Source organism: Amblyomma americanum, chromosome 1 (assembly GCF_052857255.1).
Source record: "Amblyomma americanum isolate KBUSLIRL-KWMA chromosome 1, ASM5285725v1, whole genome shotgun sequence".
In the NCBI taxonomy this organism is placed as follows: Eukaryota; Metazoa; Arthropoda; class Arachnida; order Ixodida; family Ixodidae; genus Amblyomma; species Amblyomma americanum.
In genome coordinates, this window is record NC_135497.1 from 323,331,375 (window position 1) to 323,354,722 (window position 23,348).

The 23,348-nt window shown below is 43.2% G+C and overlaps 1 protein-coding gene across 1 annotated transcript in view; it reads right to left on the bottom strand.

Annotated features, from left to right (window-relative positions):
• Window positions 1-2,815: 2,815 nt before the first annotated feature.
• The window catches only part of LOC144120603 (lysine-specific demethylase 8-like), a 34,252-nt gene continuing 13,719 nt past the window's right edge, over window positions 2,816-23,348 (bottom strand). Inside the window, exons 7-9 of the mRNA XM_077653179.1 lie at window positions 21,010-21,156; window positions 8,989-9,081; window positions 2,816-3,075 (exon numbers count right to left, since the gene is read on the bottom strand). Coding sequence (XP_077509305.1) covers window positions 2,911-3,075; window positions 8,989-9,081; window positions 21,010-21,156 — 405 coding nt within the window. The 3' untranslated portion in view covers window positions 2,816-2,910. The remainder of the gene's footprint in view (window positions 3,076-8,988; window positions 9,082-21,009; window positions 21,157-23,348) is intronic.

A 23,348-nucleotide genomic window follows, 5' to 3' on the forward strand; every position in this document is an offset into this window, starting at 1 on the left:
TGAGACGCCAATTATATACTCAGGAGGAAACTGTTCATGCCAGGTAACCAGCTAAAACACTAACACGCCTTAGCTATCACTGAGCTCGTCGCTGATGCACATTGCCTGTCGCCTTCGCTTGCTTGGGGGTTGCCCACTAAGCGATCGAGCGAACGGTGGCGGTCGTCGCCGCACTGTCTTATTGCGTCGCTCTCGTTTTCTCGCACATGGACTCATTCTTTAATCGGCAGTGTAGTTCAAAATATCAAACGTTAAAAATACACATTTGAAAGCTCAATGAGTTTATTGCATTTTTCAAAATGGCGTTGCTTGCACTTATTATGTATCAAACATCGACGCCGTTTGTATATTTGACGATTTAGAAGTCAACGCGACTTTGGCGACGCAACCACGCATGACGCCATTTTATAGATATAAAATATGGCAGAAGCCTACTCAATGAGCTTTCAAAAGCACATTTTTTGGAGTTAATTATTTTGATCTACATTGCTAATTAAGGAAATTTAAAACTCACTTACCTTCAATGATAATAAAATAATAATTGGTTTTCGGGGAAAGGAAATGGGGCAGTATGTCTCATATATCATTGGACACCTGAACCGCGCCGTAAGGGAAGGGATAAAGGAGGAAGTGAAAGAAGGAAGAAAGAGGTGCCGTAGTGGAGGGCTCCGGAATGATTTCGACCACCTGGGGATCTTTAACGTGCACTAACATCGCACAGCACACGGGCGCCTTAGCGTTTTTCCTCCATAAAAACGCAGCCGCCGCGGTCGGGTTCGAACCCGATCACGGCGGCAGCGCTTTTATGGAAGATGTTGACGTTTGTTTCATAATATATTGCCTCTTAGTATCAAAAATCAAAGTTAATTACTTAATTTTAGTTAATTAATCGTCTGATAATTATACTCTTTTGAAGAACATAATGTCTGCCTCACAGTACAATCCACCAGCAGACAGCACCGACTATCTCTCGTAGGTTTGTAAACATTAAAAAAAGTCACTCAGTATATGTATATGACGAATGAGATAAGCGACTTCGTCACACTACTCAAACAACAAGTCAACTTTTGAAACAAGCCCGTCGACAGTCCACGGCGCTGCATAACGTTGGATAACGTAGGACTCCATTTTGAAACTTAAGCTGGTTCAAATTCCATGAAGTACACCCCATGCACGAAGCTTCATGTAATAAGAGTAGTCACAGCGTGAAAGGAAAGATGAACACAAGACCCTGACAAACAGAGCTGAATATCAACTCATGAGTTTATTCAAAAGCTCTTTGATTTATACAAGGATCACTGCATGAAAAAAACCAAATCATGATGGGGTACACACAAGGAGGTAACCAAGTGATGTGAAAGCAAGATTCACAATCTATTTGATAGGTACTCAATTTCTTTCTTTGTTAAAGGAAGTGACAGACCACTGACACATGGATTATGGTGCTTTGCTATATGGTAGGCCTCTAGCATCTCCCTCGTTAACTGATTTGCCCCAGGCCCCAATCTGACAGTCTCTGTAAATCGGCTGGCATTTTCCTTCGCTACATAAGCTACAGTGGGCAGCCAGGTTCCCAGATACGGCTACAGTGTCTACTTTCTTTTTGTGCTCTTGTAGACACACATTACTATATCTGCCTGTCTTGGATGCCTGTACTCCAAGTGGCACCCAACATATGCATCCGGAAAAGGATTTTGCCGCCAGACATCCATTTGACTTTCAGATGGCTTCCTCCATTTGCTGGCAATGGCATACCAGTAGTCAGCTGCTCCTTCTCAGCAAGCGGCACCGTAGTGTCTCGTTTTTTTTTTTTCTTCTTCACGATGCAAAGTGATTCGAGGACTTTCAAGGCTAACTGCTTCACTTGCTTGGGGAAACAAGGCACTTTTGATGGAAAGCCCGTGGGAGACAAAAGCGACTCGGCGGACGCCATGTTTACGCATGGCGGCTCACCACTTCACATCACGCCTCTGCAGTGCTACAGTCCTCGTTTTGGCTGTTTGACACTGGTAATTTGTTTATCTTTCCAACCAACTTAGCAGCCAAGAAAAGCATTTCATTAGTGCAGACAAGTTCAATGGACAGCTCTAAAGCTGAGAAAAAGAGAAAACTTGAAGAAGTTGCCACAGAACAGTGTCAAGTAGGAAGAGGGCCCCGATCAGTGCAGCAAGGCACCTTAATTATTTATTTTTGGCCAAAAAATTAAACAGCATGCACTGATATCTTTGAACCTATTCTCAGTTCGTAATTTTTGGGAAAAAAAAAGCTAGAAAAACTATCATTTCCAAACTACTTCGCAAACATCTGCTTTCCAGGTGGTTTCGAGACTGAAATTTTGTCAGGAACACGATAAGGTACTTTTTAGATCCCTAAAATTTTTGTAACACAAAAATTACCAGATGTCTGACATATAATGACAACCGAAACAATAAACTTCAATTTTAAAGCAATGAAATTTTTACAGAAATTGGATAAAAACGCGTGACTGGCCTTATCTGTTGACTAATTGTTGAGTTCCTGCAGCCCTGATTGAACTAGGAAGCTGTAGATTCCACATTGCTGCAAGCTACTGGTGAGAGTATATTTCGCAGCGCTGGTTTCATGAAAATCTCTGCACTCCATGCACTGGAACGCTGCAGAACACTTCTAATTAGAGAGAGTGCACACAGTAGTCACACAGCATAAACGTTCTATCCTGAAGCTCTTTCTTTTCCATGTACTCTACACAACTATTACTACTGATCGCATTCCTTGGGTAGCACTGTTTAATTACACAGCCAGTGCTATGTATAAAGGTACAAGCTGCACACACTGCTGTTGTGTAAGTGTGTTTATTACAGAGTTCAACAATGGCATTAACAAAAGGCACACATGCGGACATGCAGAGTTCCAGGAAAATAATATGTCGTATTATTCCCACCAGAAGCTTATCGAAAGGCTTGGTGAGAGAGATCGTACAAAGTGCCAACATTTTGGTGGAATAAATAGCATTTCACCAGCTTTCAGCACGCACTCCGTGTATTCTGCTTTTTCAAACAATGGGAACTTATCGAAATCTGGATCTTCGATGTCCACCTGCAAGAATGCCCAACACTAAGTAAGTACACAGCTTGGCACAAAGTTTACACCTGGGTCATTCCACGCCAAATGTCCCAGATGTTGCGCTCAACCATCTCCAATTTGTTCAAAAAATTCATGAAAACTTATCCTAATTAGCATAATCAAAGCCCGAAATATTTTTCCCGAAAAAAATTTATTTGTGAGGTGACGGCAGTTTGAATATTTATAAAAGGCGAGACACCAGGCAATGGTCAATAATTAATAAAAAATTCAGACATTTAGAAAACACTTCAAAATTTTTTTCAGTGACATTTGCACAGATTCAGGCTTTCGATACAATTCGGAGCATGCAGCTTTATAGGACATAAATATTTTTTAAAAATCGAAAAAGTATGAAAATGTGCCATTATTGTCATTTTTTGTTTTAAATATCAACTTGCTCTCAGCAATTCGGAAATAGCCATTTTGTTTCTCTAGATGTCTAGTACCTATAACGAATGTTAAAGGTGATGAAGCTCGGGCTCGGATGACCCACTATGCTGGCGAAGCACCTTCATGCGAGCGACGCACCTACGCGCGAGCGGGCCGCGTTCACCGCCAGCGCGTCTCGCGTTACTCGCCGCAGCCACCGCAGCGGTGTGCACTTCGCATCTTCACGTGCGCTCCGAGGTGCGCGCTCTCCGCGGTCTTATTCGGATGTAAATAATGCAGTTGTGATGCGCCTGCTATGCTAGCTGGTCATCTCTCGTTGTGGTCCATGCGAAACAGCACGCTGAATACCCTTTTTTTTCTTCTCTTGCGTGCCCTGCACCAAAGCGCGTCTGTTCGAACTTCGAAAACGATCTCGTTTATTACATGCCGTCCGCCGAATGTCACGCAATAACTTCTTTAGCTCCAGCCCTAAAAATGCACGACAGCGAATTACGGCAAACTAAAGTTATCTGGCCATAAGTGCATGTCGTGCCATGCCAGGGGACATGTTCTGCAGTGAAGAGGCATTAAGAGATGATGCAACTTGCGGCGCGAGAGCTCAACTTCAAAAATTCTTTTCTCGCTTTAAGCAAAAATTACCTCGATAAAAATTTCAGAGATGAACGGAAATAAACTGTGCTATGTAACCCGCTATTGTTTGCATTTTTACTTGAACCACCTCAAGGTGAAATTAATGAGTGTTTTTGGCTCAAAACGCACTTTTTGCATCATTAGTATTTTATTTTACTTTGATGTACGCAGTTTCATCACCTGTAACATTTGTTATAGGTGCTAAACATCTAGAGAAACAAAATGGCTATTTCCGAATTTCCGAGAGCAAGATGATATTTAAAACAAAAAATGAAAAAATGGCACATTTTCATACTTTTTTTCAATTTTTAAAAAATATTTATGCCCTATAAAGCTGCATGCTCCGAATTATATCGAAAGCCTGAATCTGTGCAAATGTCACTGAAAAAAATTGTGAAGTGTTTTCTAAATATCTGAATTTTTTTATTAATTATTGACCAGCGCCTTTTCTAAATATTCAAACTGGCGTCAACTCACGAACAAATTTTTTTCGCCAAAATTTTTCAGTCTTTGATGACGCTAATTAGGATAAGCTTTCGTGCATTTTTTTGAACAAATTGGTCGAGCGCAACGTCTGGGATGTTTGCCGTGGAATGACCCACCTCAATTTGGCTATGGAGCCTGCATAAGCACACAACAATTCTCAGCCACCTTTTTCATAAAAAAAAAACCTGCGTCCTCTCTCAACATTAAAAGGTAATAATAAGAAAAGGAAAGCGAGTAACATAGATCAGAGAACAAACTTCGGTTAATGATACCCTGGCTGAAAACACGAGAACCAAATGGACTTCGGCAGGACATGCAATGCAGGGAACCAATAACCTGTGGCCTATTCGGGGCAGGGAGTGGATACTATACCAAGGGAAGGGAAAGACAGCTCAGAGTCGGATGGGGAGATGAGTTTAGCAAAAGCTGTTCAGGCACAGTGGTCATGGCTGGCACAAGACAGGTAAGAGGTCAATGGAAGAGTCCTTTGTACAGCTGTGAATATAACCTAGCTGATGATGACATTCTAGTGTGATTCTTGAAGCTGCATATGCAGCGTGTTTCACCCGTTTAACACCAATCACATCAAGCGCACTGACTCATTCTGCATGCTCACTGTTTCTTTGAATGCTATAATGTCGGTAGCCGCCCATGCTATGCTCAGCTTTCTGGCAGCCCTGAGGCAAGTGTCACATATGCCTACATCATGATCTCTACCAGCAACTTTCACTATTGCTGCACTTTTAGACAAGACATGCAATACAAGTAAAAAGGTCCCTAATACCAAATTTCTTCTTTTCTAGGCTTCTTAGGGATGCATTCATAAATGAAAATAAAAGGTTAGTAAAAAATCCAACCTGTGACTTCTGGACTTCCAGTTACAGTTGAAATGCAGCAGTCGCTGAAGACTAAACTACCAGCATGTTCTGTTGCATTGGCTGCACCTTTGAGCTCATAGTAAAATCAGCCTACTAAACAAAAAATTAAGCGGCAATTACATGCCTGGTAATGCAAATGATCAGCACTAGCTGGTCAACCTTGTGCTTTTGCTTGTTGCATTTGCTTTGAATGCCGATACCATGCACGAGTGTGTGATGAATGGGTTTCTGTTTAGGGAGGGTTGCAACGAGTGCTTTATGGTGCGAGAAATGCGGTGGTACAGATGTGAGTATCTTGTCGTGCAGCACATCTGCAGGCAGCGTCCTGACAGTGTTCGTCCTCCGTTCGACCCACCGCCTCCTGCATATGTCCCATGTTCAGAACGTAATGCTTCGTTCAATAAAACATTTTGCTGGGCGAGTTGGTTCATATTGCTCGAGGGGATGTTTGTAGCGCGACAAAAAACACAAGAGACAGAGACGAACGGGACCCGTTCGTCTCTGTCTCTTGTGTTTTTTGTCGCGCTACAAACATCCCCTCAAGTAATGCTTCGTGCTGCCTACATTTTACAGCGCTAGCTGTTAAAAAAATACTCCTCCGGTTTTTCACTGTCCGTGTCCGCGATCACGTGACCAATACTACAAGCGGAATAAGGAGAGTGCCAGGGACAGCACACAAATCTGCTGCGACTAAATTACGAGGAAACAACTGGAGACGTCAAAGCGAATCATCCACACACTACAAGAGCCGACGGCTAACCAGAATGGTGTGGTGCCAGCGCTTTGAGCGGAACAGGCGTAAGCGTGTCCCGGCTTGCCAAGCCCCTGAGGTGTGGCCTCAGGAAGCAGTGCGAAATAGCGACCCCCAGGTGCGTATCCAGACGTGGCGCACAACCACGAGGATCCTCAAAGCCCTGAATTTTGTGCTCGTGAAGTGGCACAGAGACGTGAGGTGTACAAGGTGTGTGCTCCAGAAGGTCATATACAACCAGCTATAGCGCTGACATTCGCTATGTCAGGGGATGAATGATGGGCAATTTTTCTACCATTATCTCCATATTAGCAGGCTGCAAAATTGTTATGTGTTCGCTATGTCAGGGGATGAATGATGGGCAATTTTTCTACCATTATCTCCATATTAGCAGGCTGCAAAATTGTTATGTGATGCTCCATTTCGCATTCCTTTCCAGCATTCGTAGAACCAAACAGCAAGTCTGCAATAGCACAATGAAGCACACGGCTCTTCGTACCGCTTGTACTGTAACGCTCGGACAAAGACCAAAAAATAGAAGACAAGACGCCTTATTCCCATCTGAAGCGCTGGTCTTTTTATAATATGTTGTACTTTGCCCCATTCCAGCGTGGAATGCTGGCACACATTGTCTCTGCTGCCTAGAGTCACTGCAGTTTTTTTCCAAAGACTAAGGAGCGACAACGGCCGTGCAGAAAGAAAGAGGAAACATGCAGGAAACAACAGAAGTCTCCGATTCTCCCTCCCACCCCTCCTCCGGCATACCTCCCTCCTATGGGTAGCAGTGTCATTTGAGTGGCAGTGATGTCTGTGGCCATTGCGTCACCAACACGATCGAGCCCTCAAAACTCGCATGCTCATTATAGGCTGTCCTTTAATGCAACAGCATTAGCAGTGCCATGAAGGCGAAAACTGTCCGGCGTCAGCAGCGGTGTAGTCAGTGTCTGTGTGAAGCCTGCACCTGCCAACCATCCAACTCTCCCCTCTACACTTGTAGGAAAGAGGGGGGAGACTCGACAAGAGGGTCGATCGGCATGGCACAGGACACCCTTCAAATTGCAGGGGAGATGTTCGAGAGGCTAACATGTGAGGTGGGTCCGGCATGGTCACCCCATAATTCAGAACTACTCGTGATCCAGCAGCGACCACGTGATCCCCCATCAAAGTCACCATCAATGGCCAACCACCCTGCTCCCTGGATACAATGGTTCCACGTGCTCAGACTCCACATACAAGCAAATGCAGAAGCCAAATATGCCATACACCACCTGGAAGAGCGGATAGCACAAATAGCCAACCTCATTAGACATGTGGCCAACTGCAATTACGGCCTGAGGAGTAGGGCACGCTGCGCATCCACTCAGCCGCCTCGCATACCATTTTCCCTAACACAACCTCACCTTCAAGCGCACAGACAAGGCCAATATCATCCCAAGGAAGAAGGTCAAGACAGCCCTGCGTATCCCCTTGTATGCCAGCACGGGCAAGCTTCTCCAACTCGGAGTTTACAGCACTATAGAAGAGCTTTTAGGGGCCCATTGGTCGAACCAGCACAAGCATCTATGTGCCACATCCGATGGCCGCAGAATCCAAGTAGCACTCTATGCATTTACACCACCCTACATCAAGCAAGCAGTAAAAGTGTACATAAATTATTTACGCTGCAGCAGACCATAAATACTGAATACAGTAAAACCTCAATAATTCGATACTGGTTAATTCAAAACCTTGGATAGTTAGATTCTGAGGTCCCATAATTTCTAGTGTAAATTTTACTGGATAATTTGAGCCAGAAGCTTGTACCAGCTCAGTTAATTCGAAGATCTGGGGTGCTTTGCGGGAATGCCCAATTTTGACTGTTAACAAGTCAAGCCGCTTATAATCGGCGCACGAACCCACATTAAGCCACACAACGCCTAAGTGGACACTTCAATGCTTCACACACCTTCGCACAGACTGTGATGATGCTGATTTAGCATGCAGCACCATGACGTCAAGCTGGCCAAAGAGAACCGCTGCAGTTTCATCTTCTCTTGACCACCATTGTGTTTGGTGACGTCCGTCGCACCGGCGCCGAAACAGAGAGTCTATTTTGAGCACGCCGCACGCCACATTGAACTTGCCGATGCAAAATGCACCGCGCCAGGCCCCCGATTGCCCGAACAAATCCCGTGCGCTCCCTTCTCGCTTCGAACACAGCCACTCCTATCGCAATTGCCCTTCTGAGCATGCAATTTAGAACTGCATCGTACCACTAACCTGACAAATTTAAAATTTAACCTTGGCCACCGCCCTCGCCCCGAAAACACGAACATAAAAGTGCCGGCAGCGGTGAAGTGCTTAGCCAGTGTAACTGAGTTATATTAAAAGAGATAAGCGACAACGTCCTCTGAGTCACGTCGAGAGAGATGCGCGACAACGTTCTGCGGACATCGAAACCAGTGTGACCAAAATTCTGGCAACCGCCATTGACATGGCGGCCCCAACAAGTCCAAATGAGCCCCTGATGTAGGAAGAGTTGATCATTAAATGTTGAACTCATCCCAGCTGAATGCAATGGTAGTGACTCCAAGTCCTACACATGGCTGAACAACATTTCATGCTTTGCCTTTTTCGTTTTGCTTCATTTTGAGATAGTTCCAAAGCTCGTTTAATTCGAATAATTTACAAAGTCCGATGGGCTTCGAATTATAATTAATGAGGTGCTACTGTATATAGACATGTACCGATATGTATTATTGTATCACTTGCCTGACTTGTGTTTTCAAGCAGCTGCTCTTCATAAGGATACAGAAAAGGAGTCTGTGCTTTACCATAAAGCCGAATGTACTTCTCTCCAAACACCTGCAGCAAAGAGAAATGTATTGTAAAATGAGTGCAATTCTCAATACTCTGCTCTTGTGATCCTTAATACAATGAGCTGAAGACAAGCAACAAAAAGAAATATAACACAATATTTAGGACTATTTGTTGAATTAATAATTTTGCAAGCACAATACGATGCTGTGTTTCATAGGAAATCTTAGAATACTAAAAAAATTTGCTTGCTTTGCAACACACTTTTACCTTGCTTAATACAATTTGGCACTCATTGCAAATGCTCACGAAAAGGATAAAATGTCCTAATGACTGTTCATTCATACTCACCACAAACATATTTACTTCAGCATCACCATCATCAGCCTGACTACGCTCACTGAAAGACAAAGGCCTCTCCCATACCTCTCCAATTAACCCTGTCCTGTGCCAGCAACGGCCACCTTATCCCCACAAACTTCCTTATCTCATCCACCCACCTAACTTTCTGCCACCTCCTGCTACATCTGCCTTCTCTTGGTATCCATTCCATTACCCTTAATGACCATCCTTCACATTACATGCCCTGCCTAAGCCCATTTCTTCCTCTTAATTTCGGCTAGGATATCATTAACCCGTGTTTGTTCCTTGACCCACTCTGCCTGCCCTCTTCCCGTCTCTTAACGTAATAACTATCATTTTCCTTTCCAAAGCTCACTGCGTGGTCCTCAATTTAAGTCGAAACCTTTTCAATATCCTCCATATTTCTGCCCCATAGGCGAGTACTGGTAAGATACAGCTGTTATGTACTTTTTCTCTTGAGGGATATTGGTAAACTGCATACCTCGGCACGATGAGAGGTGGCTCAATCACACTCACACTCACGGCCACTTGCGCTCACATCCACTCACTTGCACTCACTAATGTCCACTCACAACCATTCACTCACACTCACACTCATGTCCACTTACGCTCACAACACACAACCATTGACTGGAGGTCATGTCCACTCACTACATTAACGTTCACTCACCCCTAGCATAGCCTGGGTCGCACAGATGTGGTGGTGAGCCACCTGGGGCTCTGTCAGTATCTTTGGACAATTTTCACAGTTTTGATGCTCGAAGGAAGTGGTCACTTATGCATCTTCCATGCCCCGAACACATGTTACGCGCGTGTGCTTCCGCGCTTGCTTCTGAGACGATAAATGCCTGTTTTGCGTCAGCCAAGATACTTAAACACGTTTTGAATGCTAAGTAACAATAATTAGTTTGCCTTGACAATGACACATCCGTGAGTCTGCATGAACACATTGGAGGCAAGTAGCAACTATGAATACTTTTCGCGACGTGGGAAATCGCGAGTGTTCTTGAAAAAGTCGAGTGAGTACTTCACGAAAAGGGAAAAGGCTGGAATGGGCCCCAAATACAGATTTGCCCTACAGAAAAAGGACCTAAAGGGGAGTGGCCATTATCAATCCCTTTACAACAGCCTACTGGGCTTACTTTGGGGCATAGTTAAGAGCAGGGCCGGCTCCATCTAGCCAGGGCTGGTATGCATGACCGACATGTGGACACACCTGTCGTGCAGTATCTTGTCTGCGCTGCACATAATCCCTGCCTGAAGGAGACTTGGGAAATCAGCGCGGTGTTCTCGCTTGAGCTCTGTGCGTGCAGAGACCATGAGTGCATCCGCGTAGGAATAGTGAGTGCTAACACTGCACCTAGTCATTCTCCTGTAGTCCACTGCGTTTTTGGTTGAGGAAACGTCATTTGTAGAAGAATGCGTATGCAGCCAACTTGTGAGCCACTTTGCAGTGCATGCCTTTGTAAAACGTTACTGGGAAAAAAACCTATCCGGAAGTTCTTATAGGTAATCATGGTATCCGGTTCAAAGCATTCAGCATGCTCTCCAGATATCATTGGGGGCAGAATTGATGAAATCGGAGCTCTCAAACAGAATTTATTCAACTTACAATATTGAAAACACCAAGATAAAACAAAATCGCATTTCAAATGCCCATTTTGAGTGGGCATGGAATGGCAGCAGCAATGTTCGTCGCTCAAAACCACTTCTGCTTATTTGTGCAGGTTGGTGCAGTTCCATCTCTTTTCGCAAAGCGATCCAACAATGTTTGACTGCTGCTTTTCCTATGCCCATGCACTTTGCTTCTTACTGCTGTTGATTGTGTTAACATTACAAAAATGCTTCTTCTGAGTGGAGATGTCGAGAAAATCTCGGGTCCCTCAAATGAAGAATGCCAAAAGCTACACTCTGATGTTTTATCTGCTATCGAAAAAGCTGACTGTGCACCTGGACGGGCGGCATGATAAACTATTTAAATCGATAGATGAGGTGAAATAAAACCAAAAGCTGCTCGACTCTAAAGTCTCTGATTTGACATCAAGGTTAAAAGTGCTTGAAGAAAAGGTTGATGGCCTTGAAGGTCTGCAAAACGACACCTTCTTACAATAAATGACGTATACAGTAGTTTGCACTGGAACTGTCACTCTAGAATCATGTCTGGATGAATACGAAGACAGTCGCGCGGAGATAATTTAGTTTTTTATGGCATCCTAGATTCTCCTGATCAAAAAGGGGCGCAATTGGAAGAAAAAGTTCGGGATGTCATGTCACAAAATTTCAATTTGCAACTACTAGAAGAGGAGATTTGTCATGCACATCGGCTAGGTTCATTTGTCTACAACAAACATAGACCCATTATAGCCTGCTTTTCATCATTTAAGACGAAAGATGCAATACTCACCCAAAAATCTAAGCTTAAAGAGATGGGGACTAGCATAAGCAAACACATGCACGAACACGCATTTACACACTTGCTTTCACCCACTTCCCCTTCCCAAAATACTCACAAACTCCCTAAAGAGTGGAAGCATGCCCGGCATTTTGGAACATCACATTTTTCAGAATTACTGTAAATTTGCTGAGAATTCAGCGATGTTTTCTTTGCGAAGTTAGAATAAATGATGAAGTGTCATTTTGTGTTTAATGTCACATTCAGAAAATCGCTTCACTATGTGCCACAGAGTTAAAAGCCATCACATGCAACTCTACAGGCAACTTTAGGCCACTATAATATTGCTAAGCTCCTGCACATTTGTTCAGAGTATTCTCGTTAAATCAGGATTTTGCGTAAAATCGTTGTTTGGGGTAGAAGTTTTATGTGAAATATGAGCTTTATAAAATTGTTATCGTGAGTTCTTTAGGCGAAGACTCACTAATTAAAATTTATGGCGATGAAGTAACGGCAAAGTAACGTGCGGTACTTTTTGCCGGTAACGGTAACGCATTACATTTTTCTGTAGGTAACATAGGGTGGTAACGCGTTCCTTTCTTTTTTAGCATAATGAGCAACGTATTTAGTTACTTTTTTTCATTAACGCCTACAACACTGGTGTTACAAACCAGTTCCAACCTTAATCGGATTACTTCCTGGTGTAAAACTTGGCTAATGAAGCTTAACATCAAAATGCAAATTCAAGAGAATCTCCCGTCATGCTTCTAATGAGGTTTTTTGTGATTATTTGCTTAATGATACTCCATTAACTCAAGTTCCCTGTTACAAATAACTTGGTGTGCATATTTGTAGTAACCTTTCATGGCAAACTCATGTGGACTACAACAAGCAATGCTAATCGCACACTTGGTTACTTGCGACGCAATTTCTCTATGGCACCCACTAACCTGAAGCTTCTACTCAACAAAACTCTAGTCAGGCCAAAACTCAAATACTCATCATCAGTATGGGACCCTCACCTTAACTCGCTAATTGGAAAGATCCAATCCATCCAAAATTGGGCCCTTCATTTCATTATTTCTAACTATCATCAAACTGTAAGTGTAACTCAAATGAAGTCAAAGCTAAATTTGCCTGATCTTTCAAATCATTGTACGACTGCGCGTATATGTCCTTTTCACAAAATCTACCCTTCTAAACCTCATTTCAGAGATTCGCTAGTTGTGCCGCCACCATATTTCACGTCACGCAGCGACCACCAGTTCAAAGTTGACGTGCCTAGCAGTCGCACCAACCAGCATTTCACATCTTTCATACCTAATACGGGTACGATGAAATGACATTCGAGTCAAACGGCATTCGAAACTTCGAATGGCATTCGGACTGGACGGACCCGCATGGTGCTACACGACTATTCCAAAAGCATTCGAAAGCTTCAGTATTCTTCCGCCAAGCTCCATGGGCACTGCTGCCGTCTAGTTTTGTTTTAAACAAATATAGCAGCAACAACTAATTTGTATAGTTATAGTCCGCTATAAAATTGCTACTTTTAAAAGTAATATGTCATTTCTAATAAATTTTACTATTTATTCATTACTAAACGCCTCTGTTCTAACAGAGGCCCAAGCCCATAGCCCTGCCATTTTTTGTGTGCGGTCTGTTGGCTACATTGGGCTCTATCTCCAGCGTGTGTCGCAAAAAACGAAAAAGTGCAATAAACTTCACTGAATAAGAAAAAAGCTCACTTAAAATGTACACACAGATGCACACGCACACAAAATAAAAAGACAAAACACAGCAAAAGCAAAGGCACAAAGTGAAAAAACTGGCACCGGGCCAAAATGGCTGCCTTTCTTTCCTACGATGGGTTCCACAGTATGTGGTAAATATTTGCTTGCTAACAAAACTTCTGGAAAAGATCCGTGTAGCGTATATAAATAGTATTTAGAATTTCATCATTTAACGAACGTATTTGCTCTTCAAAACTTATGCTGCCACCTATGGCGCGAAGATGCTGCGGTAGAGAGTAGTCGCGCTTGCGCCTCGAAGGCATTCCAAAATCTCGAATGTCTCCGCGGAGCTCCGTCGACTCTAATGTCATGTGAACTGAATGCCGTTCAAAAACGTCGTGTAGCAGCGCAGGTTTGGCAGTCGAGCCGAATGACATTCGTTTGGAAGACATTCGAAACGCCCGTGTAGCACAGGTATAAGACATCCAAGGAATGGAACCAGCGTCGCACTTCCATCGCCTCCTTTACAGACACCTACCTGTTTAAGAATGCCGTTTGCCATTATATAACGTAGTGATACTGTACTAATACTATTCATGTTATTTTTTTTACCCACTCCTCTTTGTAATGCTTCAGCCCTGAGAGTAAATGAATAAATAAATAAAATTTCACTCACCCAGTGCCGAATATTGGGCGCACAATTCAGAAAGGCGCCTTGCACACATGCAGCGGAAGTTTGTATGCAGTTGCTGACTTGGCAGGACAGCCTGCGTTCCGTATACATGATGCAGACGGGAGCCTTTTCATGACTCTCAAAAAAACGTTTTTTTTTGTACTCCAGGGGACAGCGTGAGGGAGCTTAACCCTCAACTCTTTCCTGTTCTATGAGCAGTCCAATGTCCAAAATGCCGGCACCCTTCAACCTATTTATGAAAAGTTTCCCCCTTCCTCCTCCCCATTTCAACCCCCTCCCCCATACACCTGTTCTCTTTTTGTCACAGTTTTGGCTATGGTGTCCGCCGGACGGTTTTTCTTCACTGCTTTCTCGGTATCGGCAGTCTGAACAACAGCACTCACTTGCAGGATACTTTTAGGCGAAACGAAAACTGCCACCCCCTAGCTTGATTCTTATTAGCGTTCATTCACTTGTAATGCTTTTTTTTTTGCAGTCTTCCCTCAAGTGAAAATGCAACAGTACTGAGAGACATTATATTTTAGATCCCTTTCCTGAGCATAGAATAATCAAGTCTAAACTGCAGGTCCAACCTATCGAAAAGGGTTCGGCCAATTTGGTTGCCACCCCATATCCACTGCAAAAAATCGCTGCAACGTTTCGTCACCATCGGCACAAAACAACCATTTCTAGTGAAGATTACAACATCAAATGTTAACACTTCGGTTATCTCCTCGGCGCCAAGACATCAGCATGTGTGATGCTATGAATACAAAATAAAAACCGCATGGCTGATTTGCGGCACAGGGCTCCTTCAAGTACATGACAGAAACAATTAAAACTATGGCGTTACCTAAAAGTGTGCTTGGTTTCCGCATCGTTTCCGTGCTTCAGCCAAGCTTGTGCAGTTCAAGAGCAGGGCCAAGTAGGCCAGGTTTTTCGTGTCGGCAATGGAGGCTTTGCCGGTTCCGGGCCCAGTTCAATAAAAAATTACGACTAGACCAGAGCTCTACAATGCACACACCCGCACACAGAAAAAACCTATGCGTCCACTGCAGTGCTCAAGATCCCACTTTACGCTACTTATAGCTGACAAGTGGGCAGTCATTGTTTAAGCAGCAAGCATTGGAACTCTGCGTATATGAGCTCGAGCCGTGCAGGAGGCGTGACAAGAGACATCTATACCTTTCTAGCAGTGGCAATGCGAAATTAGATCAAAGGATCTGCCACAACCTGTAGCGGCTCACTGCACCAGCGAAGAGCCTGTGCCCATGCCAATGGTCAACCAGTATGGAAAACCGCAATGAAAGATTACTTGCGCACTGTAAGATTACTCGCACGCAGCACCTTGGTGCGATGCCAAGATCTGTGCTGCAGACAGCGCTGCAACTGAGGAACAAGCTAAGAAGAGCTAACATTCTAAAAGTGTACTCATCACATCATTGTAGCAAAAAAAAAAAAAGATCCTCCGTAACTAGGGGTTGGACTTCTTGTCTTAAACCAAAAAAACACCAATAAAAGTATGCGAAATACATTTTTTGAAATTCGTGTTGAATTCCAATGGCAGATCGCGAGCGCTCCGCTGGATCGCGAACGGAGCGCGTAGCTCCGGCAGAGATCACTCCCTCCCATTTTGCAAATGGAATGCGTGCGGTCCCGCGGGGGCACTTTAGTACAAGAATAGCTCCACGTTCAGGCAACGTGGTGGTGCCCGTTGAAGCAGGGCCTCTCGCTTCACTACTGATTCGTCCTTGCCACCACTCTGTTCCTCACATTCACGAAGCTTTCAGTTTGTCTGAAGATGCCCGCACCACAAAATTCTAGCGACAAAACGGGGTTAAAATTTCAGGTTGCTTCCGTATTTACAGAGCTGCTAGGCTTCGCGAGTACGTGTCGCCTGACGTCAGAAAGCGCGGGAGATTCAAACAGGTTAAGGACTTGGGTCTAAAAAGTAGTCACAAAGAGTTGACAATCTGTTAAGACAATCTGTTTCGAATTGACAATCTGTCTTAGCAGATTGTCAATTCGAAAAATAATTACATTTGGGAGAATTACCACTGCACGTTTCGGCTCAGATGGCGTAACAATCCAAACAAAGGTAAAGAAATGTTCCTCGTATGTTGCCTGGATCACCATGTAGCGGCATAGCGACGACAGGAAGGAAGTAGCCGATCATGACAGGGAGCAGACGTGGGGGAAATGAAAACGTCACGCAGAGTTCTGGTCAAATCTGCCGACTTCGGCGGAGCAAATATCGCTTGCTCCACGGAGCGATCCGGGTTTGACGTCTGATACCAATCCACCATTGGAACAGACAACTCGCGCTTCCATTTTGCCATTGGAATACGATTTGTCCCAACAGAGTAGAAAAACTTGATCCAGATTTGCCACTGGAATTCAATATTGGTTTTTACCGAAAAAGGTCTGTATTTCTAACGTGCATGTCGAAACCAACAAGCCATTCTGAACCAGTAACAGTAAATGAAGAAAGCGCTCGAACCAGGAACACAATTAGAGAATGGTATCTTTGGAATTTAGCACCGCTGTTGTGAGTTTTGAGGCACTGATCCGCAAACTCAGAAACGTCACTGCAGATCGGGAGGTTCTACCTTCTAGCCAAGCACTGTCGACTAGCGTAGCGCCGTCTGCTCAGGCTTATCACTGGCTCACGGCAGTCATTTGGTCATGAAAGGACACTGACAACTTTTGGAACCGTAAGACACAATCGTCAATTCAAAACCATGCATAAGCAGCACGAAAGTGTCATGTTCTGGTTTCCACAATGGTTCAGCGGCAATTTCGTCATTGCCATCAGCACACAGACCTTATGATATACGGTCCTTTGATTCAATGCAGAGAACAACAAGATCACAACAACCAAGTTTTCAGAACTAAACTTCCACTTACATTTTTGTCTTATGGCCCAACCAATCAACAGCGACATTTCTACTTTTCGTTTTGACTGTATGACTTCCTTCTGCAAGGACAGCTCTTAATATAAGCATTTGTGTGTTAACTACTGCTACATGGGCTGCATGTTCTAAAAAAAGGGGGGGGCCAAGACTAATTATACTTTGCTTTTGACCGCACAAGCGCACCATATATGTCACCAGAAAAAAAAAAAACTAAAGCGTGCACATATAAGATAGTATTTGCTGAAAAACAAAAAATGAAAGTTGCTTCATGAAATAAACTTTGAAGAAAGTGCGCCGAATTTAGAAAAACTAGAAACCGAAAAGTCTAACCCCTATCTATAACTAGCACCGGCAATTATGCTACCCAATGGCCACAGGCAAAACTGCTAGATGTGGCAAAAAAAAAAAGTCGCTGTCTCAGCTGCTGCAAGCACTAAAAGGAAACCATGCAGACTTCAGCAACAATAGGCAGATAATAGGAGCTTGTCTTCAGACAGGGGCGAAGAGAGGAGAGGCTAACTGGTCTGAAGCCACCTTTGAAACACGGCTAACCACGTACAGGCAACGCACATCCCTCCACTCCTGACCACCCCCCAGCCAAAATACATGACAATTGTCCCTTGTCACTACCGAAAATATTCCTTGACGTTCTGATCCAGCTCAATGCTAGAAAATGTGCACTACAGTCAAATCAATCAGCAACTACACAATAGGATGCATATGGGTTTTTCTGTGCCATATGCACCAATGTTTGTGCTCGACCCGCTTCAATTTCATTAATAAAATTTGTGGCTTTTTATTGAACCATCAAACAATTTCCCTTAATATCTAGCGGTAAAAAAAAATTTCCTGTCATGTGACAGCCCTTTGAATTTTTCAGACTAGTGCAAAAATAGGTGTCCGTAATTCATAATAAAATGTTTATTTCCTTTTTTGCCTTCCAAATTTTTTGCAGACAATGTATATGAGTTGTAGTTTTGATTGTGTGTCAAGACATTGACTGCACATGGTTTTTGTTTTTTGCAGTTCGTTTTCTAGCTCAAAGTGCTCCATTTTGCTACTTTTTTAAAAAGCCCAGGTAACATCCATGAGCATTATAAAACTTTTCACTGGCTCGCCATAACATGTACCACACAAAAAAAATGTTAACACTAAAATTAAAAACTGAATAATGTCCAGAAAAAAATGCCAAAAGTTGCAAAAAAGTGGATTGTGCTATGTATTCAGACGAAAATATTATGCTGAGGTACTCAATGCAAAAAAGAAAAACACAATTCCTCTTATAGCTAGTTTTATTGTCATTCTGCTCAGCAACTTTGAGCGTCACAGTGCCGGTGATGGTTGCCCCATACTTTAACTTCACTGCAAAACACAACCTCGGCGCTGTTCAGCTCTCTCTTTCCATGCACTCACGTACTCAGCCGTTGCACATCCGCTTTGAGCGAAGCCAGCATCACACTTCTCGTGTGCTGTGTATACAAAAGCCGTGCTCTGTGAGATGCGAGGATGGAATCAAGTGACTCAAGGAGGCATCTAGAAAAGTGAATATGATTGCCTTGGAAGACCGGAGTCTCGCCTTCGTGTCCCACGCATGCGGTCACTGTCTTCTACGTATGTGGTCTTCTGGCGTATGCAGTCGCTGTCTCATTCGGGTGTTGGATGCGTGACTGTAGAAGCAGCTGCGCTCTATCTTTCCTGACAATGCTTGTGAATGCCTTGAGGAGCTCTCGCCTGAATGATTCCCACGTCCTCAGAGAAGCTTCGTGGTTTTCGAATCCAATTCTGGATGGCCCTTCCAGTGCGAAAAAAACGTGCCTCACTTTCGTCTGGTCATTCCAACTGTTGAATACGGTGACACGCTCAAACTGGTCCAGCCATTCTTCAGGATCCTCGTCCAGTGAACCGTTGAACATAGGCAGCAGTCGGTGCTGGTGCAAAATAATGGAGGCTGGCATCATAGCCATGGTTGACGTCAGCGATGAGGAGTCCTTCTTTACTCGCGTGTGGTCCAATAATTTCAAATATCAAAGCAGGCATGCATACAGCAGCTTTCGTCCCACCACCCAGTAATTCAGCACCACCCACTTTGAGCACAAGCTTAAGCGCAGTTTCTATTTCGAAGTTGGGAAAGCATCCATTTTATGAAGGTACACAGCAAGAACGATGGAAGACGCGGCTACAGTAATTTTAATTTATTGTTCTTGTAAAACGTACATTAATGCTAGCAATAAATGTTCGGGAGGATGTTATTCTGCCTCATGTTCTTCTCATTAAATACTTCATACTATTTACTGGTGCCACCTCGGAATCAAACCTGCGGATGAAGCTAATCAAGATAAACATTTTTGTTTCTAATCTTCACTAGAACACCAGACCTTAATGCGCTGGACGCATCCATGTTTGAGAAAAATGCCTTATTCTGTATTTGTATAAAGGACCGTTGACATTACAGAACTCGGGAGCCCGGAAAAATGCCTTGAGTCCGCTACAGAGCTGAGTGGAAAATACAAGAAGCAGAGGGACGCAGAGACGAGACTGCAGTGAGAAAAGAAAAAAAAATGGAACCAAAAAGTGGGGGTGTGGGTTATACGCAGATTTTTGGGGGGGAGGCATTTCGCTTTATGGCAATGCACAATGTTGCACAGTGTATTAACAAGCCCCATCATCACTGACACACTACTGAGCTAATGGATCATTGAAGACTGGAGGTCAAACCCTAACAACATGGTGTTTGAAAGCTTCAAAATTTAAAGAGGCAACAGGACAGATGGATAAGAAAATTAAAAAATTTTCAATGGAAAAGAAGCCTCAAAAAACACCAGCAACAGTGATAACTGAATACGGCCAAGGATATAGCTTTGCAGCTAGCATCTTGAAATAAATTTGTTCTGACAACAAGCTGACCATCGTTTACACAGTAATAACAGTGTATATATACATAGCTTTCACTGACGTCAGTGAAAGGAATCCTGGGATATGCTTTGACCATGTTTATGAGCAACCAGCTCCCACAGTCCAGAAGCAACAGTAGTCGCGGAAGGAAACTTTCGACGAACACAAACTGGAATGACCCTTATGAACTAAAGCCCCGGTTCGATCCATGAGCCACACCTGGACTTTCAGGTAAGCCCAGGCCTGCACATAATACACTAGTAGGTTAGGCCTGAATATCATAAAAATTATTTGCTTTTTCCCCACAGCTAACACTAAAATCTTCGCATTACACACTTGTAATACGCCCGTAAACACTAGTGGTAGTACAGTACGTTTGATGTCTGCCGCTATGGACGAAGGGTAGCGCTGATGAACACTCTCAAAAGTTAGATTACATGCAACATAAATACCCCCGAAAGTAGAAGATTGGACAGCTGGCGCCACAGCTCAGTTGGTAGAGCACCGTATGCAACATAAGGAGGTGATGGGTTTGGATGCCACTTGTCACATCTTCTACTTTCTAATCAATTATCTTAGAGCCATAAAATGATTACAATTCTAATTTCTCACTGGTCAATATCAGAAAATTAAAAAAATATAAACATGGTTTCCTTGCTTTCACTGACTGTTGGCTTCTTTAAACAAACACCAGGCAGTGGGTGAGCTGGCCTAGAATGTCCACTTCAGGGAAAGCTAATGTAAAACTACGTTTTATGTGGTATACAGCTTTATAAATACCTTACGAAAGGCAGACCTGTGGTCTGCATTAGATTTTACCCAGACCTGCACTATAAATGGCTACTTAGTAAGTGGTCTACATTGTACACCTTTAAATGCTTTTTGCCATCCACGCACAAAAACCATGCTTTTATATATTTTTTTCAGCTGAAATGTAACTGTTCACTCAACCTCATTTTGCATGCCTGGAAACTACTAGAAGTCTGACAATCCAAAGAGTGTGCTAACCTGGGCTAGAAGGTTGTTTTTTGGGTCATGGTGCAATGGAGAGACAGTGCCTTCAGGTCCAAACCAAAGATTGATGTCGGGCTCTTCATCTTTTTCCGAAAGACAACAATACGTTGGTATGCATATGTCATCTCGTAGCTCCGGTATCTGAAAAGCAAAAAACAGTCACACAAAAACAATAGCAACAATACAATGCACAGGCTACTGACTGTGACCTTAGTATTTATTGAAACATAAAAACACGGTTATCTATTTCTCATGAAGCACTACAACACCACCTGCCTAAACACAAAGGGCTGCTAAAGAAAGCAGCGACAATGTTACAGTGTGATACACTGTGATGAATAATAGGGCCACTGGTTTTTCGCATTTCCATGAAAAATTGCGGAGTTGAGCATGTCTTGAGGAATTGTGTGTTAGCAGCTACATTCTCTCGTTTTTTTTTTTATGTCACTTTAGTTGCAGGTAGCAGTAGGAATGCGACAATGATGAGAATGTTTGATTTGTTTGAAGGTTTTATTTTTTGCAACAACTTGATACAAGGAAAATATAAACAGCTAGAGGGATCCTGACTTCCTCTTAACAGAGCAACACTGATGGTAGCGTAAGTTTTGTTTGGCTTGGTTTGGTTTGGTTTGGTTTTATGGGGTTTGATGTCCCAATGCGACTCTGACTATGAGGAATGCCATAGTAGAGAGCTCCGGATAATTTTGACCATCTGCTGTTTTTTAACGTGCAATGACATCGCACAGTACGTGGGCCTCTAGCATTTCTCCTCGATCAAAATGTGACCGCTGCAGCCGGGATCAAACCCGCGTCTTTCGGGTCAGCAGCCGAGCACCATAACTACTGAGCCACCAGAGCGGCTTAAAGAGAAAAAGAAATGCATTATAAAGATGACGACGTATGCTCAGCATAAAGAGAATATCACGAACATATAAGCATTGTGTAAAATATATAAAAGATGAAAAACAGCACAATAGCAAAAAGGAGTCATGACACAGCAAGGTTCCATGATTAATTTAATGACCTGAATGCTTTTGAAAGCTAGGAACTGGTAACGAAGAAGTTCTGATCATGCCTTGACATGCTTGCTCTCCCATCCGGTTGAGAAAGCTAGCGCATCAAGTGTGGCGGCTCTGGTGACAATACATTCTATGGGAATTTTTGAAAGAATATTAAAAGCAGTGACAAAAGATGCCTTTAATTTCGAGTAATGCCCAGCATCCATTACTGCAGTTTACTCTTCCTGCAATATCATGCCATGCAAGAACAAACGTGAGTGCCAGGCAGACATGAAACTTTTGTAAGGCTGTGTCCCACTTACGGGCACGATCGACACAGCAGGTGCGAGATTGTGCATTGTCTGCTTTTTGACAATGTTACAGCAAAGGGTCTATAAACATTACCACTGTGCTCAAGTGAAAAAAAAAAGTTATTAATATAAGCAACCGTTCCCTAGACAAAAAGAAAGTTACTCTGTCACAGCAACAATTCAAAAAATTCAGTGATAGGTTACAGATACAGCTGCTCACTAGAAAAACTAGCAGACGGTAGTACAATGTATTTAGAATATCCCACCCTGAAGACTAGCTTTCAAGTAAACGAAAACAGCGACAGTAAAAATCCCCATAAAATTCAGCTCACCTTACCATCTACTAGCTGTACCAGTTAGCTTAGTTGGTATACCAACTACATTGGATAACTGGTGGTCCCAGGTTCAGGCCTCCAAACAAGATAAATTATTCTTGAACCAAGAAGTTTCTTTGAAAGCTACACAGCTTTCCTTTGTAGCTGTATATAACCATGTAAAAACCATGTATATAACCATGTTACCGAGTAATTACTCCCAAATTGAAATCTACTACAGTCGAGTCCACTTATAACGAACCTGACGGTCATACACATTTCATTCGTTATATCCGATGTTCATAGTAAGTGGACTCTCCGTATAACAGACAAAAATAGTATGACCGCCAGAAGTGACGTTTATTTCTTAAATAACTGCATTATGTGCGTCTACTTGTTCAAAGCAGGCACTATTTACCAGGGCTCTTTCCAGGCTCTCCAGGGCGGTCATGTTTTCCTCACTGAGACCCTTGCTGCCAACTATCAATTTTAGGCACGGGATATAACTAATCATGGTTGAAATGTCCACAGCAGCTAGTGGTAGGGCAGGAAAAATCAATCAGATTCCTAGCAGTAAAGAAGTGCTCGAAACTTGGCGTTAAATGGCTTTGTCAGAGCACGCAGCTCTGTGATGTTGTGGTCCACAGGAAAATAATCATCCGAGGAAACATCTGGCCAGCTATGCCTCAACGACGCATTGCCACAAATCT